Source organism: Manduca sexta, chromosome 20, assembly GCF_014839805.1.
Source record: "Manduca sexta isolate Smith_Timp_Sample1 chromosome 20, JHU_Msex_v1.0, whole genome shotgun sequence".
NCBI lineage: Eukaryota > Metazoa > Arthropoda > Insecta > Lepidoptera > Sphingidae > Manduca > Manduca sexta.
Window position 1 is genome coordinate 14563782 of NC_051134.1, and position 22025 is coordinate 14585806.

Here is a 22025-nt window from a genome sequence, read left to right on the forward strand (position 1 = left end):
AAACAACATTACGGACAACAGAGGACGCGAGTCCGGGAGGCGTTTCAGGATTCATCGGGAGGGTAACGTCCTCGCAATAAAAAAAGCTAAAGAAAAATTATAAAAGAAAATAATCACACAGCTTACAACGCCATCGAACAGCCAAAACTTTTTGTTGGGTGATGACTAATTTTGAATCAATTAAACCGGGGGAGGTGCGTAGGATCGCGAGGTGAGAGTTCGCGCGATCACCCAACAACATATGAGACGTGGCTCGCATACACACTCATGTACTCCGTGTAAACATGTGCTGTTGTTTCTTGTGGAACCTACAGAGTTTGTGTGTTTATGTATCTGCACTTCGGATTATATCTATGGCAACAAATACTACAAAACTTTTTAGCAGTAATAATAGATATTAAAAATTTGTTGTAGAAATACTATTAATGTCAGTTATTATAAATAAATATATATCCGCATACTGGCAATATTCAAGATATTATTGAAAGCAAGTGCATCGAAATATTCGTTACAAATTTTACATAAGTAATAACAATTGAGAATGTTGACTATAAAGATGTTTAGGGTGGGGTTGCGTCTAATAAAGAAGTTTTCCAAAGAAAGTGTCGTATTTGGAGAGTTCGTATGTAGAGTGTACGGAGTGGTGTGGAGTGTGTGTGTGTGTATGCGAGTTCGCGGTACCGTGTGCGCGTGCGCGAGGCGCGGCAGCGTGCGCATGATCTCGGAGGGTGTGAGCACGCGGATGTGCGCGTCCGCCTCCAGGAGCCCGCCCGCCGTCACCGTCACGTTGGGCGCGCGCACCCCGGGCGCGTGCGCGCCGGCCCCCGCCGCCCCCGCCGCGCCTGCGCCCGGCGCCCCCGGCGCGCCCGCTGCGGCCGGCGCGCTGGGCGCGGGGGGCGCGGGCGTGGTGGGCGCGCTAGTGCCGCCGGGCGCGATGGGCTCCGCCTCTCCGGTGGTGGGCGCGGCTCCGCCGGCGCCGGTCGTTCCGCTCGAACTCTGTCGCGCGCGCACGATTGCTTAGTTGCTACCGTTCATCTCAAACGGACTTCCACCCCCAAAATCATATCAAACTCGGAACGTTAAATCCGCTCCATCCGAAGCCGGACACTTTTCGGACTACGATGCGAGCCATCGATCGAATCTGACTTCGCTGATCAAAACGACATCGTTCAAACAAAAACGACGCACCGAATCAAACTCGACCACCAAAAGAACTTCACTGATTGAAATCAAATACTGTAGATCCTTTCACTTCAACGTCCAAAATTGCACTGACATAAGAAATGCAAAAACTCGAACGAACAATAATCGATTCCATGTACAAATTACGAGCGGATTCGCAAAGCCCGTACAACATAGCGAGCGCTCCTAGTTCTCACGGAATCTCCAAATATGAACACAAACACAAAATTGCAGTGCTACTATGTGTTTAAATATTATTTACACGTGTAAATTAGCGTCGAGACAAGCGACAGAATCTACAGCACTGGTGTTGTTTGGTCAGTGACGAATATAATACTACTACGCAATATAATCTAATTTCTAATAATTAGTCAGCTTTTTAAGCTGCCAAGTGTCGAATAGTTATTATTGTTGTTTTTAACATGACAATTTTAGTGTTAGATAAATGAGTTATTTCGAAATCAACGCTCTGTATTTAGCACATATTGCAACTATCGATAAGTGTCAATCACTATTAATTTGTCTATTAATGTGTTATAAAAAGGTAATCTGTACGATACATTGTTTACAATAGTTAATTGACGCTTCGCATATTCGATAAGAGCAGTTTGTGCGTAGGCCCTATGATACTGTGAAAGGCACACATTGTAAAACACAGTGGTATGTGAGTTGGGTTAGCACACTCCACATCTAGCGACACAATAAGCGCACGTACCTGTTGAGCTTTCTTCATTCGTATCGCACTCCTGTTGTCTCGCGCTTTTTGTAAATACGGAGCTTTTTGCTCGGAGGGTAAAGCTCGCCATTTTTTAAGTATCTGCTTACAACGGTCCACCCAATTTGGATATTCAGTCTTCCACCCTGGATGGTTAGTGTTGGCGTAAAGAACGGCGGATATCGTCGCTGCCATTCCTAAACCTGAGGTAAATATGTAAATAATGATAATTAGTAACATAGTGGGGCAAGTACGATAGATGTGTATTTGTGATGAAATGTACTAAATGTTAAGAAATGGGGTAAATTAATAAATTTCAAATTATTTAGATTGATTATGCATGCAAAGCATAAAGAGAGAGATATGAAATTGAAGTATGAGTGAAATATGCTATATTTAGTTAAAATGTTATTTAATATCAATATGATGAGTGAGTGTAGTGGTGTGTAGTGGTGTGTAGTGGTGTGTAGTGGTGTGTAGTGGTGTGTAGTGGTGTGCAGTAGTGTGCAGTACTGACTCTCGTCGGCGCGCATCTTCTCGGCGCTGCGCTGGTTGTAGGAGGGCGGCGGCGCGGCGGCCGGCTCGCTCCACGCGCCCACCTCCGGGAACAGCGGACTCATCGCGCTGCCGCTGCGGACACACGCTACACTGACACACTAGCGCCGATACATGCCGCGGGGGAGCAACCCCAAACACAATCATATGCTCATTTCATATTTATTAATCCATGTTTATTATTCCTCAGATGGTTGTAATAAATAGTTCATTGACATAAACAACTCATTCACAAAAACACTAATTGACAAAACAGAAATGACATTGATGTGACATACCTGCTGCCAAATTCATTTTGATAAGGTGACGAATACTCCATGGGACTTTGTAATTGTTGCCTCTGTTGTGAGAACTGCGACATTGAGTTGACATACGACACAGAAGATTCCTGAGATTCCTGTAGTAAAAAAGCAACTTTTCAAATCTATACTATTATATAAAGCTGAAGAGTTTGTTTGTTTGTTTGTTTGAACGCGCTAATCTCAGGAACTACCGGTCCAAACTGAAAAGTTCTTTTTGCGTTGAATAGCCCTTTGTTCGTGGAGTGCTATAGGCTATATATCATCACGTTATACCCAATAGGAGCGGAGCAGTAATGGCTAATCTCAGGAAATACCGGTCCAAACTGAAAAATTCTTTTTGCGTTGGATAGCCCTTTGTTCGTGGAGTGCTATAGGCTATATATCATCACGCTTTACCCAATAGGAGCGGAGCAGTAATGGCTAAACTCAGGAACTACCAGTTTGAACTGAAAAAATCGTTTTGAGTTGGATAGCCCTTTATTTGTGGAGTGCTATAGGCTGTATATCATCATGCTATGACCAATAGGAGCGGAGCAGTAATGAAACATGTTGCAAAAACAGGGAAAAAATATTCGTTTTGAGAGCTTCCGTTGCGTGCGCTGCGTAAACGGTTAAAGTTATGCAACAATGATGGATGACGGGATTGTTCCTCTTAAAAATTTCTAAAAAATATATTATAAAACAAAGGCCCCCGCTGCATCTGTCTGCCTGAACGTGTTACACTCAAAAACTACCCAACCTATTAAGATGAAATTTGGTATGAAGACAGTTTGAGATCCTGGGAAGAACATAGGCTCCCGGGAAACTACTACTTTTATAACGGAAAACTTTAGCCTGAAAAACTTTATAACGCGGGCGGAGCCGCGGGCAAAAGTTAGTATGATAATAAATTTCAGAGATTTGGGATATTGGGATGATAATTTACTAAATATTCAAAGATTCTTTTCAACAATTGAAAACCCGGCCCAGTACTAACGGCCAAACAAAAATTAAACCGCAACATTAACTGAAAAATATAGTTAAATCTGTATCCATGATTGTTTCAAGAGGCTGAGTTACCATCGACTGGTCGCACACACCTGCGAGTCGTCCGTGAGCACGCCTTTGAAGATCTCGTCGACGTCGTTCCCGTCCATGTCGGGCAGCGTGTCGCGCACCATGGCGTCCAAGTTCACTCCCAACAGAGACAAATCGTCTTTGGGCGATATCGTTGACGCTTGAGATGATCCGCCGGTTTCTGTTGAATTCATTTTTATTTTTTATCGATAGGAAAATTATTGAATTTTTTTTTTAGGAATTATAATAAAATATTTGTTTCGCAATATTACCGTATTCGTTAATGTTAATCGTCAAGCATACGTAAGAAAACGTAAAATTTAACATAAATACGTTCCAATCACTGCCAAAGAACACAGCGTCCTAAGATTTTCTGATTATTCTTTCTGTCAGCAGTTAAATACGCATGGTAACTAAAAAAAAATCAGTAGTTATTACTAACTCACCGCTACTTATGGGCTCAGTCTTTGTAGTGTGCATTGTAGAAATGCTTTCTGTAGCGACTGTAGGTGGCTGCTCAGCTTCGGGCGGTTGAGGTCCTAAAATAGCGTTTTTCAACGCAGTCGAATCCTCAGTGTGTTTCAGCTGTCCGTCTTCTGCTTCCGTCTTGACTTTGACGCTGCCGTCCACATTACTTACAGTAGATGAGTCCTCTTTCTCATCCTTTGGTTTCAATGTGTGTAGTACTTCGATTTCCTCCTAAGGTTTGTAATGTATTTTATGAACACCTTATGTTAAACGACTTTTATAATTTTAAAAAGGTTTCCAAATAAGTTTTAAATTCATATAAGAAATATTAAAATGCAAACTGCAATTACTACTTCTTTATCGTCTTTGAATAAGCTAAATAATAACTTATAACACAAGCCGTCTTTATACCGTAAAAATGTATAACGAAAACTCACCGTGTTCAAAGTGATGACAACAGACACGTCATGGTCGTTGAAAGTGGTGAGTGAAGCCAACACGTCTTCGCCGTCGCTGTCCGAGTTCTCGATGTCCAGTTTGAAGTCTCTTAGTTCCCTGTAACCTTCTGGCGTGCTGGGTCTTAACGTTCCCCCTGGACTCTCGGCTGGGTTGCCTGGTAAAATTATTGCATGCAATAAAGTATTTCATAAATTAATAATTTCTCTCAATGTCTACTTACTACTTGGGAAACCAATCCAATATTTAAAATATAAAATTTTCTTCCACATATTACACACAATTTTCATGCTGCTTTCATGGTGTTTTTAGTATGAAAAAAATTACAAAATTAAAATTTTGTCTATTGTTCGTAAGTTGAAATATAAAGAAAATCTATATCAGTCAGTACCCAGAAAAATTATAAGTCAATATGGACTTACCAGTGGAACTAACAACAGGTTTAGATGGTTCCAGAAGGTCTTTACCGAAGAAAGCTTCTTGCATGTATGGAGGAAATTGTTCCATCAACTTCGAACGAGGTTTTCTTCTCGGCTTGCGTTTGTTACTTGGCGATTCTATTCACAAAAACATCAAATTAAAAACTCATTCATACTGTATCTTCGAGGCATTATAGTTTTAGAATTTTTTGTTTTGCTTTTTCTTAGTACAACCTGCCAATATACTAACAATTTATTAGAAATTTTTGTATGGCTATAAATAATCTACCGATGAAAAACAAGACAAGTTTTAAATTATAACAAGCAGACTACCTGAAGAAACTGTCGACCCATCTCCATCTTTTTCGTCATCAGCTTGCGCCTTAGCAGTCGTTTGTCTCTGTCGCACAACGAACCCGCCTATGCCGAGTTTGTTGAGGTTTCTCTGTCTCTTTCTACGGAGCACCGTGAGCCCTGAGTCGGTGGTGTACACTGTGAAACCTTCAGGTGGCGGACCATCTGTCACCACGTTCCACAGTGTGCCTTCCTTGAAGTTCGTATTAGTCGCTAAACCTAATGAATGAATGGAATAATATTAATAGCTTTTGGTTTAAACGAATGTGTTATTTAATGGTCGTATTGTGATGATAAATAATATTCTTAAAAATCAAAACTGTAATTAAGTATTCTAGATGGTGAGGTGTATGGCCTGGCCCTATCGTCATTTACTTTGTATAAAATAAAAAAAGTAAGCTCATTAATTGCTATTAGCTTATTGATATTTTTTTTTAAATATAGTAGGGTCTATTATGTTTGTTAATAATATATTACAGTTCATACCCGGCTCATCCTTAACTTCAGCAGTGCTGTCAGGCTTGGAGTCGTCGCCCATCTCGACGTCGGCGTTCTGAACCACTGTTTCAATAGATGCCATTATTTCTATTCCACAATGCCAGCGTCCGACACACAAAAACTCATATTAGATACTATTCTATAACTACTTACAATTACTTATATAGCTGAGAAGAAATTCTGATGAAAAGATAGCAATTGAAAATAGATTCTTTGGAATTTGTATTGGTTTTTTGTAAATATACTTATTCTTTTGGAAAATTAAAGACCGGTTATATAAGCTATATGATAAAATAAAATTACTTAGAACATGCTCATAGTATAAATATTGCTCTATTTATATAAAACATATATCAAATGTATTTTGCAAACAACTATTTCCACTACAAAGCTGACAGACGACATTACACAAAGCTTATAGACCGATACTACACAGGCAAAGTAAAAAGAAGACATAAGCGCAAGCTGACGTGCGTTGTAGTGTGTCATGTCTCACCGGCATCCTTGTCAGTGTTTTCGTTCTTGAACCGTCGCTTGCGTCTCGTGTGCGTGATGCCGAGCTCCGCCTCGAGCTGCTTCATGTGGTGTGCGCCGCGCTGCGACAGACACACGTCGTCCACGTAGTACTCGCCCGCCAGCCCCAGCGACTGCGCCGTGGGGCGCGGCGGCGCACGCGCACCCGCCGCCCCGCCCGCCGCGCCCGCGCCCGCCGCGCCCCCGGAGCCCGCGCTCGCAGTCAGCGCGCGCGCCACGTGCGGCGGCGGGATGTCGCGCCCGCGGCACGATACGCATTTGTACCTGCAACACATACAATACTTATAATATACACTTTCTTACGTCTTCCTTCATGGGAAGCTTCAGATTATTTTTACTTATACAGTCAATATCTTCAGATTATGCTAATGGCTTACCCTGCTCGACAACATAACTCCGCATCGTTTTCATTGCGTATCGAGTCACACGAGGCGTGCAGCCATCTGCTGCATGTTTCGCATTGGATAATCAATTCCCCATCCGAGTAGGGCTCCGAACAAATACAGCACATCACCAACGAAGCACATGGAGCACATTCTGCAAACAAATAAACATTACAGAATAATATACACACCCGTGCCATACCCATATTGTCGCAGTCGTGTCAAGTGTGGTGTGGCTACGGACCCGTGTAGTTGTCGCACCAGGCGAGCGTGTCGCGCGTGCCGCACACGAGGCAGCGGCGACAGCGCTCGCAGCGCCACGCGCCGCGCGGCACCTCGCCCAGCGGCGGCCGCGCGCAGTACGTGTGCCACGTGGTGTCGCAGTCGTCGCACAGCAGCAGCAGCGTGTCGTCGCCGCGGTTGCCGCATCCCTCGCACACCGTGCAGTCCAGGCACCGCCATCCCAACTGAACTATCACTTGCGACACCTGAACAATTAAACATATAATTATTCAACTGGTAACAATTTTTAAAAGTAACTGTTAAAACCAAAACTAACCTTGATATTGACACAGTAAGGATGGTAAGTCTGTCCGCACTGCGCACAGGCGATGAGGCATCCCTCGGAATCTGTCCCGACCGCACCGCACATAACGCACAAGTCTTGCGTCAACACAAACTTGTCTTTACTAGAGCACAGAACTAACTTATTCTCGACACCTAAAAACAAAAGTGTAGATAATAACTTCAAAGGTAACATAAACAATGTGGATAATGTAGGGGCGTGCATATTGAAGAAAATCTCGCAAAACTAACGACTTAAATATCAATAACGAATTGATGAGAAGTATCGATACTACCATCACAAAATAATCCATGGTGAGTAGGGTACGAATATCATTATGTAAATATAGTGATACGTATATACAATTATATATTTGCAAACCTGGATCATCTTCAGATGTTTTATTATCAGGAGCTTGCGGTCTTTGAAGACCCAATCCTGGCACTCCGAAAACTCCCCTCATCTTGGGCTTAGAGCCCCTCTTACGTCCAAAGTCTAAAACGGACCTCTGTCGTTTTTGGAAGCCCAGTTTACCCGCAGGTGGAAATCCGCCTTTAAGTTTATAGCCACCAATCTTTTTCTTGGCGACTTTTGATGATACGCTGTAGGGTTTGCCCTTACCAAGACCAACATCAGGCTGGAATAATTGATTTCATTAGCAAAAAGAAATGAAAAATTGTAACAAAGTGCATAATATTTATATATATTCCCTAATATTCTTACTTTTGGTTCAAGCGCCAAAGGATCTTGTTCTTGTGAATTTTCATCGCCAAATGACGAGTCTTGGGAGGCGGACGCCATGCTATCCTCTTCAAAAGCTGCACAAACATTTTAAATTTTAATCGAAATTATCATTTTAAATTACACCATTTGCGCTAATACACCGCGCTATTACTTACATCCAGGCTTGGAGCCAGTAAGTGGCATCTGACTCTTGCAGATTGGACAATTGTATTCATATGTAGGGTTTTGTTCTTTGTTCTTCCGATACTGTTGTGGTTCTGCGTCCGGATCACACGTGCCGTGGACGTATCTGAGGGAATGAAATTATGCATTTTTAGTACATGCCGAAATGAACTTTTTGTCTAGTATAAACTGGAAGGAAGGTTATTTGTTTCCTTGATACAAGTTCGTCACCCCATAAGGTGTTTATACTGTGTGGCAAGAGACAATAAGAGTGATGAATGGAGTACCTCTTGCACAGTATGCACCGTATCATGTCGCGGTAAGCGGCGGCGCGGTAGGCGCGGCGGCACAGCGGGCAGCACGAGCCCTTGTTGCGCTGCTGGTAGCACGAGTCGCACACCGTGTAGTGCGCGTGCCAGCGCGACGACGGGCCCGCGCCCGGCGACCGCGAGCCGCAGTCCGAGCACACGCGGCAACACTGCGCAACAATTGTTACTACTTTTACCTTCTATAAATATTAACAGCATATTTTTTTTCAAAAGTTTGATAGATTTTGATGGCTAAGCTTTAAATTTCTTATGTAAAATGTCACAACAGAACTAAGTCCACGTTAGCACACACTTTAATTCTTAGCACTCAACCCAATAAAACTAGATAATGTTATTTAATGAGAAGAGTGATTAGTAGATAGTACCTTGCACTTCCACCCGTACTTGGGCACGGTGGCCATGAGCGGGCGCAGACAGGCGGCGTGGTAGAGCTTGTCGCAGTGGTCGCAGGCGACGGCGCGCGCGTCGCCGGGCGGCGCGGCCTCGCGACACACCTGGCACACGCGGCACGCGCGACACGCCCAGCCCGCGCGCACACCTGGCGCAATACACATTACTTATGGGGCTCGTCTGCAATTTATCCATGAAGACGCGACCTACTACTTTCCCTAACGCTGGTGCGCTCAGTCTTCACACAGTAGCACGCCCATGCTCGAGGGACATTAGCTGCAACCCGAGGCACACAATCCACTGTGTATACCTCATGGTTGTAACTACACATTGAGGCCTATGAGGGCTTACGAACATTTCCTAGCCATCTCCCCTCCGCCCATCCATTAAATAGGGTTCGTTTTCCTTCGCGCACATTTCCCCTTATTCAGATATCCCCTCCCAATTTTCCTTTACGCCCCTTCAGACACTAAGCGAAGGAATTCCAGGATCCCATTCCCAGGATTCCCCTGGTATCGATAGTAAGGTCCGATACACAACAACAAAATCGTTTACAGTGTGCGCGAACAACATTAATGCATAGTCATTTTAAAAAACTTTAATTCATAATTCCAAACAATTTTTCTAACACGTAGTATCGTCACGTAGTCTATAGGTGAAAGTAGTGGGACGCGACCTCGTGGATGAAATTATTTATATAACGTTTAAGATTTATTAACACTTTACTGTACCGTATATAATAATTTGTAAATTATAACAACATGATTACTTCTTTGAGTTTGATTATTAAACAAGCAGTTTGCATCGTATCATTCAAAAAGTACTGTACTGTTGGTGTAAAGAAAACAAAATCTATATACATCCATTGCTGCAAACTAGGTTAAACAAAATAAAAAAAAACCTATACATAATAATGACCTGATACAACTACATATTTTATGGCTGCACAAGCAATATTAGTGAATAGAACTTACCTGGTAATTGCGCGAGTCCGACGCAGGTGCCGTGGTAATGCGTGCCGCACGTCACGCACGTCATGAGGTTGGTAATATCACCAATGGTCCGACAAGTCCTACAATCTATTTCTGCTGAACCTGTAAATAATTATCCTTCATATAACTGAGCAACAAGGAGGTTTTTGTAAAAATTACATATATTAAAATTAAAGGCTATAAAAACAAATCAAGAGTACTTACATACTACTGGTACTTGATACACATGGTCCTTACAAAACGATGACTTGGATTGGAAGTCCATGAAACCGCCCGACGCAAGGACACAAGGTAAATGGAAGTACTTATTGCAACTCATCTATAACACACAAATATTACCTGATTAAATCCTATCTTAGATGAGCACAACACGCCAGACGTATAGCCTCACATATGCTTATAATAATCATTGAAAAATACACGAAATAAAATGGTAATAATTACAATATGACTGTAATTTTTTTGGGCACGGCGATGAGACCCCACCGCTCCTGATTTTAAGAGGAGAGGGTCCAATAGAATGTCTACTGACAATAAATCGTTGCCCCTCAGCAGTCGAAACAATTATGACAGCCAGTTGGAACCCGATATACACAGCCTAATCCCGGAACGCGACACACGTGGGCCACTATGGCGGGTTTTAACACCTTGTGTACAATGATCGCTATCCGGGCGGATATAAAATATATCCTACCACCAACAAGATATACCATTTTCAAGTGTTTACCCATAAAATTTATAAACCCATCCCATATAAAACTTCTATTAAATTTTAATTAATTGATCTCACCTTACAAGGAACACTGGCACCATGTCTCAAACAAAAGGCACATTTTTTCGCCAGCGCGGCGGACACGATCCCCTTCAGTCGTGCCTCCTCGGTTTCCTTGTCCTCTTCAGTGGTGTTGAAGGGCGGGCTGAACTCCAGGCAGCCGCGGTGTGCGTAGAAGGCGCCTGACGACACAACCGCGGCCAACTCCAACAGCTCCGTGTGACCAATGATGGACAGCTCGTCTGTATGCTCCATATTGTATAGCGGTGTTCTATAAACATTAGGAATATATTAGCCAATTCCTTGGTCCGGCGGCACGGTATAGACTGTGAAACTAGAAGGGTTTAGGAAGTTGGGCAAACTGTTTGGGTAAATAATAGATGTAACTTTACATATTTGAATTTGTTATAATATACATGATTAATGTATATCATTCAAATGTACATAAAGTGACACGTTTCTGCACATTTTTTGGAAAATCATTTCTTTAAAAAATATTATATTTCCATGAATAATTACTTTAGCCACAATTTTAGCAACTAAAATATTTTATTACGATTCATACATAGTTTTTTATCAACAACAGTATGTGACTAATATATACAGGTTCATTTTGACATCCTATTTTAATTTTAGCAAAATATAAAACCAGTCCGAAAACCATCCCATCTTAAACCATGAAAAAACAATTAAAAATGACTCACTTGCACTTATTAAAAGCTTTCTGACGCCTGCTCAATGGTAATCCAAGCGGATGTTGGTTAGAATCGACCAGCTCCGGAGGAGGGGAGACTAGGCCTGGCGTCACGGGTGTCGTGGGCGTGCTCGTTGGTGTCGCGACACTAGTGGGCGTGGCGCCTCCTGAGTTGGACACTCCGGGAGTGGTGCTGCCATCGGCTTCAATCAGCGTGCACATGATCTGGCGCATCTCACCCTGGCCTAGCTGACTGCGCTCGCCGAGGTTGCACAGCGCGCACACTTTCCCCGGCCTAAAATTATCTCGCTCTTAACAATAATATCTTTGAACTTAACAATTAGAGTACAATCTACAGTATTTTGAACAAACGAAACTTTCACAACTGTATGGTGAATACATACCATTTTTCAGGCATATAAGGTGGTTCTTCAGGCACTGGTGGAATAGTAAAGTCGTCCTCATCCATCATGTCTTCCTGAGCATCGTCACGACTGCCTCGGTGCCTCTTTGCCCCTCTGAGCGAACCAGGATTGCCTCTGTACCTAAGTAGGAAAGTTTCTTAACATAAAGCCCGCATGTAATATCATACATACATAAATAGTATAAAGCCCCTATCCCATAGGGGTAGACAGACTATGGATTGCCACTTTGAACGCTTCTGGTGTACTTCCTCCATTAAGAATGTCAGATATACCATACTCGAAGGTTCGGTACGGTCAATCCCTGCTGGCTCTTCCATAATGAATATGAAATAAATGTAATAACATCAACATTTATTTGAAATTTCTAAAATAATAATGAACCCCAAACACTATTGTCAGATGTTTTACGAGGTTGAAAGGAAGCTAATCATCAAGACTACTTTTACAATTACCTCCGGACATTTTTGCCTTCTCGAGACAATTTTGGCCCTTCTTTTCTCGGTCGTCCTGGGCCTCGTCGGCCAGAAGTAAAGAACGGCCGAGTGTAGGACTGATGGTGGAAGAAGGTAGGCTGCACCAGGCCGCCGTGTGGAGAGGCAGGCTCTTCGCCGCGAGGAGACGAAGCACACGACGTCGGCGTGGACCCCGGGCCCGCATAGAAATCTAAAACAATATATTTTATCAGCATGTGGATGCATAATAAAACTTGCTCATATAAATTAACAAAAATGACACGTAATTCAATTTTTTCCTATAAAAATATCCATAATCATATAAAACTGTGTGCTCCACAGTGAATATTCACTGTGAGAGCACTTAATTACAATTACCCCACCGAGGCAGTCAATAGCCACAGAAAACAGATACCATTAAAAATATAAAAAATTACAAAACCATACATTTACTTTAGTTTTGAAGTGGATTAAATGGAATTTGTGAATAAATATTATGCCATTTATATATTTTTTTAATTATTATAAAATAAATGTTTCTGAAGTTAAGTTTTGATAGCTTGAAGTATTAAAATAATCGTAGGTTGTTGTTCATGTACACAACAATAATGACAGGCAAGTATTTTTAATCAAGAGGCCTATTTAAATATACGGCATTTCATACTTGCATGTCAGAAATAAAAATATACATGAAAAAAAATAAACTGACAGGGGAAACCTCAAAAAAGTTTTGTAAAAAGACTTCCAATCTGTGGGCACCACTCTTGTGCTAGCTACTTGTTTGACCTATCTTATCAGTCATTATGTATAGTTATGACATCTATGTATGACTCACTTTCTTTTAATACTTGAGACCTTAGCAAGGCAAAATACTAGGCCATCAAATTCCCATAAAAAAGGTCATCATATATTTTTTATTTCTATATTTGGAAAGAGAAGGAAACTCTAGAAATATTTCTTAAACAGGTCCTTTAACGAATCTCACAAATTTTACATGCATAAAATGGTGATACCTAATCTGCTGCTGCTTTACTTGAAAGTCACAAAGTTAGTAATTAAGAAAATTATTACACATTGATAACTACAATAAATGGTTATAAATATAGCGGCAATCAACTGTGTTAAGTTCCACCCTGGACATTGTTGTTTTATTTCACGCTTTTTAATAACTTTTTTCCTTGGACAAGTCAGGTATTTCAATTGTTATTTTTCCATTTTTTTATGGTTTTATATCAAAATGGTTTAAAAGATTAGGCTAAAAAAAAATCATTATATAATTCGTTAATAACTACCACATAAATAACTGTATTTATTTTTTTTATGACATTGTTAGCCTGTCAAGGGTCAGCTTATACAAACACACCAAACTTTTAAGTGAGCACTTTAGGCACTCGCAACCTTTGGCTATTAAGTGACCATTCCGGACAATCACTGGGAGAGGATGAGACTTGAACAATTAGGGCGTATTTCATTGTTCATATTCATTAATACTGCAATTAATTTTACGAAATCGATTGTTCGCTAGACGGCTCTGCCACCATTGCGCTGTTGGCGCAATAGTGGCAAAGTTAAATAAAATCAGTTGATTTAAGAACCGCTTTTTTTTTTTAATTAGTTAAAAATATATAGCGTGTAATTATCTCACGAAAAAGACAGATACAACAACTCACTGGACACAACTAACCACTAGAATGGAAAGTAAAATGGATACCTACATAGGGTGATAAAATTACTGCCCTTCATCACTTCACCATACTCAGGTTATAAAATGGACATACACATACACAACTACTTATTATGGGAATAACTATATAAAACCAGGTTGTTGTTGCAAAATAGAATTTAAAAAAGAGGTAAGGTGTCATTTATCTCAAATAAACTCTGGAATATACAGACTTGTTAATAAAAAAAGGCAAATCAAATGCCTATTGGTAATAATATTATCATTTTATTTTATAGCATTTTGTAGTTATCGGTATACACATTATATTTCAAATTATGTCACATAAATCAACCATTACTTGGTTGTGTATACATGAGATTTGACCTAACTTTTCATTATGATGTGAAAACATGTGTAATTCACTTTATTTATGTACAAAAATAAATAAAAATAAGGTATAATAAATTAGCAAAACAAGAAAGGTTATATTGTAAAATCTTGTGGAATGAATATGTTAATGCAATAAAAAGAAAATACTGAATTTATAGATAACTTTATTTACTTTTCACCTGTTAATATAAAAACCTTTATCATATAAACGATTTATCATATTACAGACTGGAACACACATGGTGAAAAATGGATGCCCTGGTTGTACCTCTGCATATCCCTTTAGAGATAAAGGTGTGATAGGTATTTATATTTTATATGAAAGCCGAAATAGAATTATTTTTGTTGCACAATACATGTGTGTCCCTTGACCAATTGTTGTTGTTTTCTATGATTTATTTTAAACTCTATCATAACCCCCAGTACACCAAAATTACTTCAGAAAGAAACTGCAAATGCATAGAGACAAAAATTCCACAATGGTATTGACTAAGTAGAGTCTTACACAAAAATTCATAGTTCACAATTAATAAGCTCTTGGTTTTTCAGAATATTGCAACACAAATTATGATAGATAACCCTCAATCAAAAGATAATGTGATCTTTTTAAGAAATAAATTGAAAAATGGCTACAAAGATTTATGAAAAACATTTACTTATTATCAACTTTATGATTTTTATGTATACTCCAAAACTAAACTATAAATAAACTGGTTTATAAGTTCTTCTTTTCTTTAAAGTCAGTAATTAATTGATCAACTTTTAAAGAAAAGAAGAACTTATAAACCAGTTTATTTATAGTTTAGTTTTGAAGTAAACATAAAAATCACAACTAGGCAAAGAGAACCTTGGTTACAGTTTGCCTAGTTGTGGTCAGTTATATTGAGGCTTGCATAAACTTGAATTTACTTATCTCTGATTGAGTCTACGAAGGATGAGTTGCTATTCAGTACTACTATCCATTCTGTAGTACAAAAATCTAGCAATTTCACAAGTTTGGCAAAATAATGACTAGACTTTGTCAAAACAGATTTAATTCGAAAAACCCTAATTTCACAACAGAGCACTTGAATAAGTGTTAGTATCAATTTCCGTAGCACAATGATGTCATTAGAAGCCCGTGGAAGCTATGTATCGTACCTGACGTCGGCGGGGCTTCACCATCTTCCTCGGAGCCATCATCAGCTAGCAAGTCCACGTCCAACACACTATCGTCCGGTACGTCCATCTAAAACATAAATATTACACTACGTTACGCACAATGCACTTCACGAACCCACTTTTGTGGTTATGACGAAATTATTTACAACCACAATATAGTATTGAGACCGCCATAATGAACAAATGGATCCAATAACTAAACTTCCGAACTTACCGCAAAAGCTTGCGATGGACTCTAAACTTATCAAATCTAATATGAAAAATCAAACGTGCGAAACAAAATCATTTTCCTATTTTAATTACATTGAAAACATAAAAACACGAAAAATACGACTCGCAAAATGCGAACGAAACGAAGCGCACTTTAGTTAGTGTTGCACGCATTATCTATATAATAGAAACGTAATTTTAATTTGCAATCGATTTAACAATCGATCATCGATTCTACGAAAAAAAAATCGCATAAGCCATGCACATTGAACTTAGCTTTCTATAATTACATAATTACCCTTAATATGCTAAAATAATTTTAAATACATATGTATTGCTAAACCTTGGCATAGTGTATACATGTGTGTTTTATATCATCTATGGTATTACTTCAAAGTAACATGACGTTATCGCTAGTAATTTGTGTCCATGGTTGTTGGAAGTGGGAGGAAAGCCGCTATACGTGTCAAAGGAGTCATTGACTTTAATGTTATTTATGCACTTTCCGCGATAGCAATTAAATATAACGATGAAAAATTCATTAATTTCATTATGTTTCTTAGTAAGTTTAAGTACAACTTGCAAATCATCACTATTTGAAAGTGACTCCTGTTATACTTTCGGTAGTGGTAATGTGTTCCCCGGCGGCGCCAAAAAAATTGATCATAAGTTACAATTTACTAAGGCTATGAGTAAGTGTAAAATATTTTAAAACAATGTGTATTTGTTATAATAAGATTGATTGTATATTTCTTTTAACTTATAGTATCCAAACCGGCACCTGAATGGGAAGCAACCGCGGTGGTAAATGGAGAGTTTACACAAGTTTCCTTGTCCAGTTTTAAAGGGAAATACCTAGTCTTCTTCTTCTATCCCTTAGATTTGTAAGTGAAATATCTATATAAAAGGTGTTTTTTTAGATACGTGTATAATCACCATATCTCTTTATGTTGCAGATATTTCATTTAGATTAAAAATAACAGTTTGATCTTTAAATTGGCTTGTCGAAGCACGCATTATTTAACCTATATGTAATATAATACCCATACGGAAACTAGTTACACCGGATATTTTTGAAAGCTTGATATTGATAAAAAAAATGCTTACGTGTGGATTAGTATTGACGTTTTTTTGTTTGTTTATGAACACGTATTTTTTTATTACAGCACCTTTGTCTGCCCTACTGAGATTTTAGCTTTCTCAGAGAGAATTGAAGAGTTTAGAAAAATAAACACGGAAGTAGTAGCTTGCTCAGTGGATTCACACTTCACCCATTTGGCATGGATTAACACTCCTCGCAAAGAAGGGGGGCTCGGCAAAATTAAAATTCCATTAATCAGTGACCTGACACATTCCATTGCCAAAGATTATGGTGTTTACCTAGAAGATCTTGGCCACACACTAAGAGGCCTTTTTATAATCGATGACAAAGGCATTCTAAGACAAATCACTATGAACGATTTGCCTGTGGGGCGTTCAGTTGACGAGACATTGAGACTAGTGCAAGCATTCCAATACACAGACAAGCATGGGGAAGTGTGTCCTGCTGGTTGGAAACCAGGACAAGATACTGTAAGTATTAATAACACGACAATCAATTATAACATATGATAAGGACTTAATTGTTAATCTGCTTATCTTTGTGTTTCAGATTATACCAAACCCCGATGAAAAGAAGAAATACTTTGAAAAAGTAGCGAAAAACTAATGTTGTAATATTACAGTGCTTAAAATTACGATTAATTTGAACTTCAATACAGTAACTTTTTATACGTCAAGCTTTTAAAGACGTACCTATCTAAATACTCCTAACGATTGCGTCAATTAATTTTGTATAAGAACACCATGTCCAATAGAATATATTGTACAAGTACAAATTAAAGTTTTATATAATTTTGACAACTAAATTTGCATTACTTCTCCACGGCGTTTTTTAACTACATTGTGAAGATAAATGATACTCGTGAATAAGCCATAAAGAATTGGTAGCCATTCCACTTACAAATTGGTAGATAATATAAATTTTAACTTAGAAATGGTAACTTTTTATGTTCTCTTTCTTTTAACATATCCTGCAGGGTAGGCAGAGACACAAGTATGTCAACCATACTCCACGAATTACTGCGAAGGTTTTACGCCCTCGAAATTTGTCTACATAATTGAAGTTTACAATTACAATACTAATTTACATGTAGTGCGCACGTAAGATACTTAAAACACACAGATATTGATAGATCATAGCCCACATTCCATGAATCAGAGAAGTGCCTAAAGAAAGATTGTTCCCATTTCAGACCCAATTATTTTATTCCACAGCATATGTACATCACCATTTAACGTAGGTACTAAGACTGATTTAAAATAAATTTATATAAGAATTACAAAAAAGAGGAAGAAATTAACCTGGTCAATTCATTTTTGTACGTGGTATTTAAATAAAAATTATTTTAACTTTTTGTTCTATTCATTCCAGTCCTTGGCATCATCTTATAAGGAACGTGTACGATGAAATCTGTAATCTACCACGCAATCTAAATCTTTTACCCTATCAATACTTGGCATTGTCGTGAATTATTCGTATTAAAAGAAGTAAAAAATAACATTTAATTTGTGATAATATCTTGTAGTATATCTGCACTATCCGACACATAAAATAAACAAATCAAATGGTGTTAAATAATATTACGTTCTCAGGAAACATACTTTTATTCTATGTGAGAAGCAACAAAAATTGATAGACGTTAAAAAAACATATATAAGTATGAGTTTATGAAGCATTCAGAAAAGTCTCATAATGTATTTCTGTAAAAATAAATAACTTTTGTAGTTACAAATTTGTAATTAAAAGAACGTAACCTCATATATTTGCTTCCTTAAATCTTAATAACTGGCTCCCACTCAAAAATCATGTTTTGGCCAAGGTTCCTATCAATAATAATCAACCGGAAACAATAGGTACATATGTATGTATGTACATACATAATTCTATATATTTTATTTGTATACACATGTAAAATATATAGAATTATGTATGTATGTACATAATTCTATACCTATATTTATTGTCATTTAAAAAATATGTAGGTCAGGAAAGTTTCTTTTTTATCCGCACTGTGGCTCTTGTGTCGATTTTGTGCTGCCATCTATAGTTTGTGCACGTTCCCTATACCAAAAAAAACGTAATGCAAAGGCAGTATTTGTGTATTTAGAACAATCCTTAGATAAGAGTCATAATATAAAGTTTCCAGGAAAAAATCGATTTCCAATATTAAACATCGATTATAGTTAATGTAATACATATAGTGACGCACTAATATTCCTACATAAATTCTCAAGGAGCGAGACTGTCAAAATGTTTCAGAAAGTAGGTACCCGTCAAAGACTAAATAGGTACCCGTTCATTAACTTACTTACCTAACTTACACGTAATATTTTATTTGGTTTAAAACTTTACCTACTACAACTGATACTAAATGAAGGAATGAAATTTAAAATAAAATAATGATGTTATTTTAACTACGCGATACAACTTTCGCTCTTAAGTCGCGAATTCGAATCCCGGATCGGGCCAAGTAATATTGGATCTTTATGCTCAGTATCAATCCGGATTTTTGGAAATTGTGCCCTATTCATTGGGCGGAACGGAGATGGCTAAAAGTGGTTGCCTTGACTGCACCTCAACCTTCATTGCCTTCGGGGATAAAGACGTGATATGCGTTGGTTTTTCTAATTTAAATTTTTAATGATAGGCAAAGATAATATAATCACTACGTGATGATAGGTACTACTTGGTAGGCGTGCAGACCAGCTGTACTCAACCTTTTTTTTTTATATACGCCATAAAGGCTTTTTAGATATGGCGCCTTGGGCCACTGTTTATTTTGAAAAAAGTATTATAATATAAAAAATAATATATAATAACTTTATTTTAATAGGATTAGCATAATATGGCATAAGTGATCTTGGAAAAAGTTTTTTTAGTTTTAGGGAAATTATTGAAACCCACATGGGCCTCTTCCAAAATTCAGCTGTCCGAATGCAAAACTCAGCAGGCCGCAGGTTGCAACGCGTTAAACTTGATGGCGATGAGAAACAAATTAACGGTCCAAACATCATTTCTTGATTAGATAAAATAAAAAAGCAAAGCACGATCCTGTCTTTAATTGAGTGTTTCGTACAAAAGAACAAATTACAAAAATGCTGGAAGATTTGTAACGAGGTCAATCAATATTACTGGATGCTGTACCTACCCGTAATCAGTAATAGTTATTTAAAAAAAACTTATTACGATTGTCTTATAATTATTATTGTCTTATTCAGAAATATTTTATTTTAAGTAGTAGGATTTTTTTTTCTCATTATTTTCGTAGCTACTCTAAAAAAAATACTGTCCACACTAAGGCCCATTTTAAATAAACATACGGCACTTAACGTGGCCGCTGAATACAGACCACCTAAAACGGCTCACAGTCACTTAGCGAGCTATGCACAGGACTACTCGGTGTTTCTATATGCGATCAAATACGAAATGAGAAGATTCAGACGACCGAAAGCCACTGACATGACAGCCTAACCGATTAGCAAGGTGAAGTGGTGGTTACCCTGGACACCGCTCGAACATCTTGATTTCTTTTCTTCTTCTTAATTATTATTTTATTTCATACTAGCAACCCGCCCCGGCTTCGCACGGGTGAAATGCTGATACTAAATACACTACAGAAAAACTGTAAACGTTATATATAAAAACATAGCGGCCCGCTCTGGCTTCGCAAGGGTATAACATAACAAAATTACAGTATTTCTCCACTATTTAATGGATGTTATTATGCATATAAACCTTCCTCTTGAATCACTCTATCTATTAAAAAAAACCGCATCAAAATCCGTTGCGTAGTTTTAAAGGTTTAAGCATACAAAGGGACATAGGGACAGAGAAAGCGACTTTGTTTTATACTATGTAGTGATATACTTGTCATATTTCTTGATACATGTATTTTTCTACATTTCATCTGTATTATTTTATATTTTCAAATCTTTACTCTTCTTTCTTCCTTAATAAGTATTTACTTTTTTCAATAATTATTTCATAATTTTCTGTCTTCATTTTTCGTTCTTACTATGTGTTATCTTTCTTCAATAGTTTCATATTTCAATCTTCATTTTAATTTATACTTATTTCTTGATAATATTTATTTTAATTCTTCTTATTATTTTTTTTTACCTCTCTCCATGAAACTCATAATAATATATCAGCCCTGTATTATATACTTGCCCACTGCTGAGCACGGTCCTCCTCTACTACTGAGTAGTGCTGTAACGAATATTCGCATTCGCATTCGCATTCGCGAATATTCGCATATTTTTGGATATTCGCATTCGCAAAATTTCTGCGAATGTTTTGCGAATGTCAATATCAGAAAAAAAAATATTTGAAGATAATAGTAGACTGCCTCGGTGGCATAGTTCTACTGCATGTGCGGTACAGCAGCGCTCTAAGGTCCTGGGTTCGAATCCCGGATCGGGCAAAGTGATATTTGGATTTTTCTGCTCAGTATCAGCTCGGAGTGTGAAATTTGTGCCCGACGTGGCGATAGGCTCGCCCCTGTCACACTATTAGACGGAACACACTTGGCGAAAAGTGTGTGCCCTGGTTGCGCCTCTGCATACCCCTTCCGAGATAATATTCGTAATACTGTGTGTGTAATAGTAGGTTAATAAAATCAATATCTAAACTAAAACAATATACTTCTACAATAAACTATAAATATAGTCTAAACAAACAAACAAAAAATTATAGACTCTCAAAGAAAAATACCTCTCTTTCTTAAAACATACCAATTAATTAACTATTTTTACCATGTTTTTAAGTTAGTAATTAAACTTGAGTGGAGGAATATTAAACTTTAAAAATAAACAAAATTATTTCGTTTACTTTAATAAAGCTTAAAAATGTAATTCCCCATAGAACTTGTAACACAATAGCAACTAAGAAATTAAAAGCAATTGAAAGAAACAAAAACAATATCTTCTATAATTTTTTTATCAATCTTTACATAACTTTTTAATGTTTAAATAATTATCGTCTTAGATAATAATAAAATTTAGATAATCATCATAGAAAATTGGCACCAAATTTGAACAAAAACTAAACATT

The 22025-nt window shown here is 38.1% G+C and overlaps 2 protein-coding genes across 2 annotated transcripts in view; one reads left to right on the forward strand and one right to left on the reverse strand.

Annotated features, from left to right (window-relative positions):
* The window catches only part of LOC115447612 (histone-lysine N-methyltransferase 2C), a 39658-nt gene extending 23608 nt beyond the window's left edge, over positions 1 to 16050 (reverse strand). The window contains 27 exon segments of the mRNA XM_037440799.1: positions 802 to 996; positions 1898 to 2100; positions 2415 to 2527; positions 2731 to 2849; positions 3834 to 3991; positions 4257 to 4509; positions 4716 to 4891; positions 5157 to 5291; positions 5487 to 5726; positions 5994 to 6092; positions 6502 to 6803; positions 6917 to 7076; positions 7167 to 7410; positions 7482 to 7642; positions 7869 to 8124; positions 8211 to 8305; positions 8387 to 8520; positions 8681 to 8871; positions 9088 to 9260; positions 10087 to 10206; positions 10309 to 10423; positions 10895 to 11147; positions 11581 to 11865; positions 11975 to 12115; positions 12448 to 12658; positions 15641 to 15728; positions 15876 to 16050. Of these exon segments, the coding sequence (XP_037296696.1) occupies positions 802 to 996; positions 1898 to 2100; positions 2415 to 2527; positions 2731 to 2849; positions 3834 to 3991; positions 4257 to 4509; positions 4716 to 4891; positions 5157 to 5291; positions 5487 to 5726; positions 5994 to 6092; positions 6502 to 6803; positions 6917 to 7076; positions 7167 to 7410; positions 7482 to 7642; positions 7869 to 8124; positions 8211 to 8305; positions 8387 to 8520; positions 8681 to 8871; positions 9088 to 9260; positions 10087 to 10206; positions 10309 to 10423; positions 10895 to 11147; positions 11581 to 11865; positions 11975 to 12115; positions 12448 to 12658; positions 15641 to 15728 (4620 nt within the window). The 5' untranslated portion in view covers positions 15876 to 16050.
* A 233-nt stretch (positions 16051 to 16283) lies between these two features.
* Positions 16284 to 18325, forward strand: LOC115447616 (peroxiredoxin). Its single transcript, XM_030174767.2, has 4 exons — positions 16284 to 16563; positions 16638 to 16755; positions 17038 to 17443; positions 17523 to 18325. The coding sequence occupies exons 1-4, from the start codon at positions 16401 to 16403 to the stop codon at positions 17577 to 17579; spliced, it is 744 nt and encodes a 247-aa protein (XP_030030627.1). The 5' UTR covers positions 16284 to 16400; the 3' UTR covers positions 17580 to 18325.
* The last annotated feature ends 3700 nt before the right edge of the window (positions 18326 to 22025 follow it).

Coding starts and splice junctions, on each gene's coding strand:
- LOC115447616 (XM_030174767.2), top strand. CDS start 16,401: ATGAAAAATTCATTAATTTCATTATGTTTCTTAGTAAGTTTAAGTACA. Junction 16,756..17,037: donor TTCTTCTATCCCTTAGATTT/GTAAGTGAAATA, acceptor TTTTTATTACAG/CACCTTTGTCTGCCCTACTG. Junction 17,444..17,522: donor GGAAACCAGGACAAGATACT/GTAAGTATTAAT, acceptor TTTGTGTTTCAG/ATTATACCAAACCCCGATGA.